At 40.0% G+C, this 10,465-nt stretch overlaps 1 protein-coding gene across 7 annotated transcripts in view; it reads right to left on the bottom strand.

Annotated features, from left to right (window-relative positions):
- Nucleotides 1-175: 175 nt before the first annotated feature.
- The window catches only part of Ero1b (endoplasmic reticulum oxidoreductase 1 beta), a 73,706-nt gene continuing 63,416 nt past the window's right edge, over nt 176-10,465 (bottom strand). For 5 of the 7 annotated variants that reach the window (XM_039095982.2, XM_008771876.4, XM_063276672.1 and 2 more), the window contains 5 exons: nt 10,184-10,430; nt 8,547-8,616; nt 7,913-7,999; nt 5,292-5,425; nt 176-2,962 (listed from right to left, as the gene is read on the bottom strand). In XM_039095982.2, the coding sequence (XP_038951910.1) occupies nt 2,902-2,962; nt 5,292-5,425; nt 7,913-7,999; nt 8,547-8,616; nt 10,184-10,430 (599 nt within the window). In that variant the 3' untranslated portion in view covers nt 176-2,901. The other 2 variants (XM_063276675.1, NM_001191893.2) reach the window with 2 other exon arrangements.

The raw sequence follows: 10,465 nt of genomic DNA, 5'->3' as shown, positions 1-10,465 counted from the left end.
ATACTGCTGCATGCAGAGTCCTCGGCGCACACGGCCCACGACTGCCATTGTGACTGCAGAAAAGAGTCCCCCTCAGACTATGCAGAAGTTTATTTCCTCCCTGATCCGAAGTTATAATCACAGTTTCATAAGAAGCACTTAATATGGAGGAGGGGGAAAAAAAAAGAAACGCACATTGCAGAAACATGTGTTTTAATTCATGGTTTAGATTCTGGTGGGTACAACAGCAAATTATTTGGAATTCTGCTCAGAAAACTCAAAGCTGCACCTGTAGATGTTATTTCAAATAAAGGACACGTGAATTTATGTACTTGGTTTGTAGCAAGGAATTTCCATGATGGTGTGTACCTGGTCTGCGCACACCTTTTGGTGACTAGCTATGGCTTCTGCAGGAACTTCAGTCTGCACACTGCTGAGAAGCCTACTGTGAACTGTTCTCAGGTGTCCAGCTGAGGGCAATGCTGAGGAAGACCAGCACAGTTGTCTTTCCTTATACACCATGGCACCTAGGCAGGGTCAAGAAACACGGCACAGCATTTCATACACAAAATACAGGGAGCCAACATTTGACTTGTCAAGTTTCAAATTTGATATCTTGTTGTTTGGTTGATCCTCCACATAATTCAAAACAGGAAGAGTACTGCACATTGACCATTTTAGTATGTCAAATCTGTCTAACATGGATGTCACTAAAGGAAAATATAGACCACCGATGAAAATGCTTCCTCTTCACACTGATTATGGCACCAGGTACAACTATTTGAGTGGGTCTGCTGTTGAGTGCTAGATTTCTACAGTAAGTGATGAGACACAGGAACAGCAAGCACTGTCGCTCAGCTGAGCAGCAATCTCACAATGAAAGCAGTGCTTGCACTTCTCCCAGCACAGGCGATAGAACTGGCAGACAGCCTCCTACAGACAGACGCATCACCAAGGTCACCAAATAGGCCTACAGTACCCACAGTCCTCAAATGTCATGGCAATGTCAGCTATGCGTACATCAGCACACCATAATGTATGTAAAAGTTAATCTAACCAACACCAACTTCAGCATACTTCCCTACTGAAGAAATTTGTTACAACCTTGAGGATATTCTAGCAACCATTTCTTTCAACTTCCTAGAACACACTCTGTACTACTGTGTATCCTAAGCTTAGAAAAAAAAAATCACAGTTGAGAAAAAAATCAGCAAGTGGAAATGCCCTCCCCCCTTTTAAGCAAATAGTTTATAAACAATAGCATCTAACTGCAGTGGTGATAAGTGACATTTCCAGATAACCTCTGCATTTAAAGTAAAAATAGACAAGTGCAAATTTTCCACATATTCTTACATTCTAAATGGGAGCTACAGAATCCACTGATTGATGTACTAGAGCAAGGTCACTGGCATTCAATTTGTAGACTTTTTGTCTTACAGTGGCCTGTTCCCATCACATGGTAACACTTGCAATTCTTTAAAAAATAAAAAGCAAAGAAAAAGGAAAATGTCAAGTCAGCTTAAAAAATAATCAACCTACAAAATTCACCATTATCAGTGAAACATTAAGTTTATAAAGATTAGAAATTAGGAAGATAAATAACTACAAAGGACTCAGCCCCCATCACACATCTGTAGTGGAAGACCAGGCATTGAGAGGGGAATGAGCCAACTAAATAATCTGGTGTACACCATGCAGTTATAAGGAACATAGTTCAGACTTTGGCAGATAAAATGTGGATTTAAGAGCACTTACTGTTTACTTCAGAAAGACGGAATCTAAGGAGAAGCAAGACTTTGGACTCATTACTTTCACACAGATAAAAACTTTTCAAGTAATCCCATTATACAATGCCACCTTTAAAAGAACCAAGATTTAAAATATTTAAAGACTTTAAACCCCAGGTTTAGAAAATGACAGTCTAGAGCCTTCAAGTTCTCCACTGTCTTAAGTCATACCGAGATGGCTGGTCTGGGATGAACTGAAGATGGAGGACAGGGAGGAAGTGACACTCAAGCTGAAGCATCTCACCAGACAGAGTCACACAAAAGAGGTAGAGGATTGCATAGATTGTGTTCAAAATCAAATATTTAAAATGCTTACTTTAAAACAGCAGAATTTGTGTATAATCCAATTAGCATTAGAAACCCATAGAATCCCATTCAAATTTTGTGGAGAAAAAAATTCATTAAATAAATAGGGCTTTTCATAAAATAACTAAAAATGTCTATAATTAGGAGAGGAACAAAGAAAAGTCAGAAGGGGCGCTGAGGGCTCTAGGTAAAGGACACTCCACTCTTGAGCCGGCCTGGGTACACAGGCCAAGTGAGCATGGGAGGGCACTTACCCACCTTCACCAAGGCAGGTCCCTTTAGGCCAAAACCACAGCAGCAACAGCAACTAAACATCTTAACAGGGTTGAAGTCCTGGGAAGTCATCCAGAACCTCTCACTAGTCACTGAAAGGCCTATTCATTATAGTGACAGCCCTGTATTACAGAGGATGACACACAGTGTTAGGCAAGTCTAAAACACTAACTACACCATTTATAGATTTCTGTCACTGGGACCAGCTCTAGGCAGCACTGGTTCCCTGGGTCTTCTTCTATAACAGATTGAACAGTCTTCTCAGGATAGACGCGGTCATTTAAAGTTTGACAACTAGGAAAGCAGGGTAATACAATACAAACAAAATGTGACACAAACATGGCATTAGTATTACTTACAATTTTAAAGTATATACTTCATTTATAAATATCTCTAATTGATATTCTATTAAGGATCATAAATATTCAAGTGAACATTTGAATTTTCTCTTAAAGAGTTCAGAATTCTTGAAGTCTCTTAGTCTCTTTGCTCAGTGTCCAAGGCTAAAAGGCTTCATACAGTCTGCTATGTCGATGAAGACATAGAAAAGTCTTCATTACCTCCTGTGCTGCAACAATGCTTTAAAGTTCTGTAATTCTCTTATGCTTGTAGAAAGTCTATAGGAGGAAAACAAGTGCATATTAGAACACACAGATGGCATGATGTGCACATACTTCAAATAAAAATACTGCTTCCTTGAGCTATATAGCTTGGAAACAAAAAATAAAAGGACCAAAACACTGAGCATTGACAGTTCCTCTTAAAACAGAAAAGCTGTGACTCCTATCAAAACTGACAAGTCATGGAGCTTTGGGCATGCTTAAAAGGACAAAAGAAACTGGTTCGTGTTCACATTGAGACATCCATGAGAGGCAGGTGTGGTGGCACACACCTTTGACTATAGCACTAATGAGGCAGAAGCAGACAGCTCTCTGAGTATGAGGCCAGCCTGGTCAACAAAGTAAGTTATAGGGCTGCCAGGGTTACACAGAAAAATCTTGTCTTGAAAAATAAAATGACCACCACAAAAAGACTAGATGAGTGATGGACACAGTGCCATGAATGGCTCACAAATATTTGCTGTCTTTACACGCCCCTCCCAATTGCAGTAACTGTCTATATTTATGGCATTGTACAAGTGATTACTGGCTCAATGAATAAAGAGCTCACACACAGAAGTAGAACACTGGGATGGGAAGAAATGGAAAACCTACAAGCTCATTTTTCCTTATGTACTCAGGGCTAATGTAAAAAAATCCAGTATTTCTTCTCCAGCCTAGTGATACAGTGTACACAACTACCTTTTTTCTTTACCCCAATATCTGGTGTTCCTGTTTGTTGAGAATTTAGGAGGTTCCAGGCAATGATCTAACCTGTCAAGTGTACATATTTAATAAAATTAAAGAACATAACAACAAAAATTAGCTAGAACTTAGCTTTTACATTTTAGGTAAAATTAGGATCAAATCAAGTAGTTTTCCAGGATTCCCAAGTCTCAATATGGGTTCTGAGCATGGAGCCAAGGTTTGTTGATCTGTACTGTTGGCAAATAGCAGGCCAGGATCCCAGGACTCTAAAACTTGCTTCCTGGCCAGCATCCCTTGGAGGGAGAATGGGCTCTAGATACAGGGTGAAAGATAGAAGGGAACATTTCTGAAAGCCAATGAAATTTTTTCTTTTTTCTTTTTTTTTTTTTTTCGGAGCTGGGGACCGAACCCAGGGCCTTGTGCTTGCTAGGTAAGCGCTCTACCACTGAGCTAAATCTCCAACCCCAAGCCAATGAAATTTTAATGAAATATTCAATTAATTTTTTCCTTTCTCAATTTAATTTTGTTTGTGCTTAAAATGTTTAATTTAGGTCTTTTTCATTTTAAATAATCTAACATTTCACCTCGTCTCTTCTATATTTTTCTTCAGACCTCAAAAATGTATAAACTTAATGTTTCCTGAAATATAAAAATATAATAAGCATCCTATCTACCTTGTACTTAACTCAATTAGCACAGAGATCTTTAAACACAGAGAAGAGCTGGGCTAACAGTCAGTCCACATGTATAACCACACTAGGGGCTGAGGTAGGGTCACTGAGGAAGCTGCACTAGAACAAAAGTCTGCCTAGATAACATAGAGGTCCTAGGTGATGGCTCTGGCAGTAAGCTGGGACATATTTAGGTTATCTTTGAGTGATTGGTCTCCTTTGAACTTAAAAATCACACTCATAAAACATACATATTAATCTCTGTCATTTGGTCCCATTTTAAAAATAAACTTTCCCCTGTGATTTGACTTATTTTACTCTACTGTTACAACATAGAATATTATTTTCTATGATTCTTTTCTTTCTGTTTTATATCCTGGCACTGCATATTTTTCTGTAGGTAAATTAAAATTATTTTAAAAGCCATTTCTGATTATATATATGTATATATGTATATATATGTGTGTGTGTGTGTGTGTGTGTGTGTGTGTGTGTGTGTGAATGGAAGAGGAAGACTCCTCAGTTTAGGTAATACAGAGCAGAGAGGAAAGAAGTAATGTCTTTTAACTTCCCAATCATGTTTTCCTTATGTCTGCTATTGAATTACAGCAGGCAGGAGCCAGCCAAAGAAAAGATTATTAGGAGACTATTTCCCTCATGAAATTGAGAAAGCAAATTGAAAAGTACTGGAGCTGCAAACTATCAGGTCTTCCTGGGACTGATGGAGAACTTGGCTGTCAGCCTGGAGGCCACACTGAACAATGGATTTAAAGTGTTTGTTTGAGACACGGTCCTGTAGTCTTGAACTCATGATCTGTCTGCCTCTGCTTCTCGATGCTGGGGTTATGAGTGTGTGCCATTACAGCCAGCATTTTATCTTTCTGTCAGCAAACCAAACCAAAGCATACCTTTGGGGTATAACCTTTGCAGGATATTGAAACCTGTAGGGGAATCTGGTCTCAGCTTACCTTCCAAAAGCATTTAAAAGAGCAACTATTTCCTGCCGAGTGAGCTGGAAGCCTTTAGATGGACTGTTCTCCGGAAGTTTTTGGATTTCTTTTTCAGAGAATAGTATCTTCAAAGCAGTTCCTAAACCCTGAGTCTGAAGAAAGTATTCACAAATTTACAGTTAATTTTATATAATAGCTACTATGAAAAACTGCTTCGTGAGGGCACTGAAAACCACGTGAGGGAGGAGCTGGAGAGACAGCCAGCAGCTGGGAATGCTTGCTGCTGCTCTTCCGATGGCTCATAACCACCTGTAATTCCAGCTCCAGGAAATCTGACACCCTCCACTGGCCTCTGTGGACATTCACATACCCCTCAATAAAAAACAAAGATAATCTCTTTTTAAAATCCTATGAACGAAGCTTTACGATACAGTGCTGGACTATGCATAAAGCAGTGTCTACTCCCTCACAGATCACACACACGTAAACCACAACAACACTTCTCAGAAAATTTGACAACCTGATGCTTGTTTAACACATTTCTGTTCCAGATTACTAAAATGCCTGTTTTATCATCAGAACCACAGTATTTGACTTGTAATCTTTTTTTTTTTGACTTGTAATCTTGAAAGCACTTCTCTCTCTCTCTCTCTCTCTCTCTCTCTCTCTCTCACTGTGTGTGTGTGTGTGTGTGTGTGTGTGTGTGTGTGTGTGTGTGTAGCACTTGGGATGTAATTATTATTATCCTTGTAAGAAAATAAGGGGTTGGGGATTTAGCTCAGTGGTAGAGCGCTTGCCTAGAAAGCGCAAGGCCCTGGGTTCGGTCCCCAGCTCCGAAAAAAAGAACCAAAAAAAAAAAAAAAAAAAGAAAATAAGAGCTGGGTGGCGTTAGTGTCTGACTTTAATCCCAGTATTCCAAAGGCAGGCAGATCTCTGTGAGTTCAAAGCCAGCCTGGTCAAAAAAAAAGTTCCAAAACAGCCAAGGTTACACAGAAAAACCCTGTCTTGAAGACAAAAACAAACAAAAAAACCCCAAACCAACAAGAAAAAGAGGTAAAAATCAATCAGTCCTCCATACTCTAATGATTCAGGCCTGCCCTGCACAACTTTTGCATGTTGTGTTCAGCAGCTTTTCACCACTGAAACAAACCATGTCCAAATGATGGGACTTACATATTTTACTTTATACAAATAAATCTAAGATCCTACTAAGATACAGAAAAACAAAACTGTCCTTACTCTCCTGAGTATCCAGCAGTTTAGTAAAACTTCTCCCATAAAGTTTGGTAAAGTCTTTCTGTAACAACACAGAAAAGTCTCTTTCTAAACACTAACTTGATGATCAAAAGATATCTTGATAAAATTGAAGCAGAAAAATGTAAATCTATGAGCAGTTTGAAAAGAAAGATAGACACGCATCCGCACGCACTAAATTAGAAAGTAGAAAGTGTAACACGTGCCACTTCTTTTCCTACTCATGTTGAAAAGCAAGTGGCATTTTGCTCCTTTGCTCCATTAGAAGCCTTGTGCTCCCTGATCTTACTGGGTTTCCCGGATTTCCTGACATCACAAATTTATTGTTCTCCATGGATTCCTCTGACCTGGATATTAGGAGTAAGCCCTCGCTAGCTATGGAACACCTTCCAGAATATTAACCTACTCATGGAAATTGAAAACCTGAGCTCTGTGATGTCAGGACAGGAAATCAAACAAGGTAGGAAACTGGAGAAAGGAGCTGATACAGAGGCCATGGAGGGGTGCTGCTTACTGGTTTGCTCCTTATGGCTTGCTCGGCCTGCTTTGGTATAGATCTCAGGACCACCAGCCCAGGGATAACACCACCCACAAAGAGCTCAGCCCTCCCCCATCAATCACTAGTTAAGAAAATGTCTTATCGGATGATCAAAATGTGAATTCTTCACTCCCTCTTTAAAAGGGGAACAAGAATACCCTTGGCAGGGAAGAGAGAGGCAAAGATTAAAACAGAGACTGAAGGAACACCCATTCAGAGCCTGCCCCACATGTGGCCCATACATATACAGCCACCCAATTAGACAAGATGGATGAAGCAAAGAAGTGCAGACCGACAGGAGCCGGATGTAGATCGCTCCTGAGAGACACAGCCAGAATACAGCAAACACAGAGGCGAATGCCAGCAGCAAACCACTGAACTGAGAATAGGACCCCCGTTGAAGGAATCAGAGAAAGAACTGGAAGAGCTTGAAGGGGCTCGAGACCCCGTATGTACAACAATGCCAAGCAACCAGAGCTTCCAGGGACTAAGCCACTACCTAATGGACTACATGGACTGACCCTGGACTCTGACCTCATAGGTAGCAATGAATATCCTAGTAAGAGCACCAGTGGAAGGGGAAGCCCTGGGTCCTGCTAAGACTGAACCCCCAGTGAACTAGACTGTTGGGGGGAGGGCGGCAATGGGGGAGGGTTGGGAGGGGAACACCCATAAGGAAGGGGAGAGGGAGGGGGATGTTTGCCCGGAAACCGGGAAAGGGAATAACACTCGAAATGTATATAAGAAATACTCAAGTTAATAAAAAAAAAAACAAAAAAACAAAAAAACAAAAAAACAAAAAAAAAAAAAAAAAAAAAAAAAGAAAAGAAAGATAATGCACACACACCTGCAATTTCCCCCACAATCTGCATTTATCGCACCCAACACAGTCCATGATCCGGGAGATGTTCTTGAAATGTAACCGGAATTCCTCCTGGTGTGCAAAAAAAAATATGAATTAGACTTTTGAAATTAAGATACATTTGGTCGCATTACACATATAAAGTAAATTTTTAAGGTTTCCAAGTGACTGTTGTCTTTCAGTAGTTAAAATGATCTGAATTTGTATCCCATAACACAGTACATTAAAACAGCAGACATGAATAGATGTGAAGACTTGTGTTGCACATTATTTCCACAGTTTACTGAGAAGGCACTTTAGTGAAGGCCTGGAAAGCTAACAGTATGTGAGGCTTTTCCTTGTAAGAACTGAACTGTTGCTTATATTGACTAGCTTATAAAATCTAGTTTGCCAGGGCATTTCTCACAGCAACAAAAAAAGTAACTAAAGTAAAACCTAATTTTGAACATTGGCCCTAGAATAGATGCCAGTGTAAATTCATAATGCCATGCTGTGTCATAGGTTCTCAAACAATAATGATCTCAATTTACACAAAAATCTTATCAAACTAACATTAAAATGTAGGACAAATGGAAGTGTGGATGAACGAAGACGTACTTTCCACACTACCCTCAGTTACCTTTAATGACTTGGCCCCCTTTTTGTCACCTGCAAACATGGATTTTTCATCGAAGTGCATAGGAAAGGACCTGATGAAATGACAAGACTCTTAGTAAGTTACCAATAAAAAATCCAAGTACTAGTCTTAAGAGTTTTGTTAGAATTTTGTAGCCTAACAAATATTTAAAATCTGTATTTATCTATAATGTAGGAGGGTAGCAGTTCACATATACACTAATATAGCAAACTACATATGACTTTGTAATTTATAAGACACTACTCTTTTTATTTTTTATTATTTTATTTATTTAAACCCAAATGTTGCCCCTCCTCCTTCTCCCCTCTCAGAGTTCCTCTCCCCATCTCCCCTCCCTTTCACCTCTAAGAGAGTATCCCACCCCCACCCCTGGGGCACCCCCATTTTCTGAAACATCAAGTCTTAGCAGGACTTGGTGTATCTTTTCCCACAAGGCAGTCCTCTGCTAATGTGTGCTGGGGGTCTGGGACCAGCCCATGTATGCTCTTTGGTTGGTGGCTCAGTCTCTGGGAGCTCCCAGGGATCCAAGTTAGTTAAAATTGTTGATCTTAGGGGTTGTCATCCCAAGACTGCAGTGTCTTAAGGATGCAGTATCTTAAGGAAATTGTAAAATTATTTAAAAGTGAAAGACAATCCCCAAGTATGTCAACACTCAAATATTCTTGGACATTTTAATATGTAGTTTGTTTTAGGTCCTTCCCATCTACCTTCTCCTTCATGATTAACAACCAGTGAATGTGTTTTATAGGCTAAGGAGGCTTTAAAAGGTTACATTTGGAAAGTAGCTAACACTACTATATATATATAGCATCAAAATGCCCCACCAATTTGGTGGTCTTTCTGTTACTGCTTAAAGTTGCATAGTGTTATAAGTGTGAGCATTACAGCAAACATAAAGGTAGTTCTTTGAGGGTTTTACTGCTGTGAAAAGACCCCATGACCAAGGCAACTCTTATAAGGACAACATTTAATTGGGGCCATGGTGGTTTGAATATGCTTGGCCCAGGGAGTGGCACCATTAGGAGGTATGGCCTTATTGGCTAAAGTGTGTCACTGTGGGGCTTTGAGATCCTACTCCTAGCCCTCGGAGTCAATCTTCTCCTAGAGGCCTTCAGATGTAGATGTAGAACTCTCAGCCTCCTGCACCATGCCTGCCCAGTTGCTGTCATGCTCCCACCTTGATGATACTGGACTGAACCTCTGAACCTGTAAGCCGGCCCCAATTAAATGTTGTCCTTATAAGAGTTGCCTTGGTCATGGGGTCTTTTCACAGCAGTAAAACCCTCAAAGAACTGCCTTTATGTTTGCTGTAATGCTCACACTTATAACACTATATGCAACTTTAAGCAGTAACAGAAAGACCACCAAATTGGTGGGGCATTTTGATGCTATATAAAATCTTGAATTTTTTTATTAAAATATACATAGCCCATTTTCAAGTGTAAATACTTCTGCAGCCAAGCTTCAGAGACACTTTTTGTTCAGCATCTGGAAAACTACTGTGCTACTATTGCCCCTGAGCTCCTCTGTTGTAACCTATAGTCAGGTGTTTTATCACCCTTCGCTGCTCCACATCTGAGCAGTGAAGGATTCTAAGACATTGAAAAGCCAGCTCTTACTTTGTATCCTGAAAGATGCTGAGCAGAAGGGTCTTGGTGTCAGCATCATCTTCTAGGTTGCCAGTGTAAAGATCAACAATTGAGCGCTCAAAATAAGGGGCCACCTTTGACAAAGCACGAAGCTCTATCAAGTATAAAAAGTATAGATTCTTTAGCCTTCTTGGACCTTCCCCCTTTGTTTCCACAGTGTCAAAGCGGCGTTTAAATTCTTTGATGTTAGGTCCCCAACTAGGTTTACCCCAGGTTTCTGAAAAGAAAAAGAAATACATTATCTTTCAGCAT

The sequence above is a fragment of the Rattus norvegicus genome, chromosome 17, assembly GCF_036323735.1.
Source record: "Rattus norvegicus strain BN/NHsdMcwi chromosome 17, GRCr8, whole genome shotgun sequence".
Classification (NCBI taxonomy): domain Eukaryota; kingdom Metazoa; phylum Chordata; class Mammalia; order Rodentia; family Muridae; genus Rattus; species Rattus norvegicus.
This window is presented reverse-complemented; position numbering and strand designations above follow the sequence as displayed.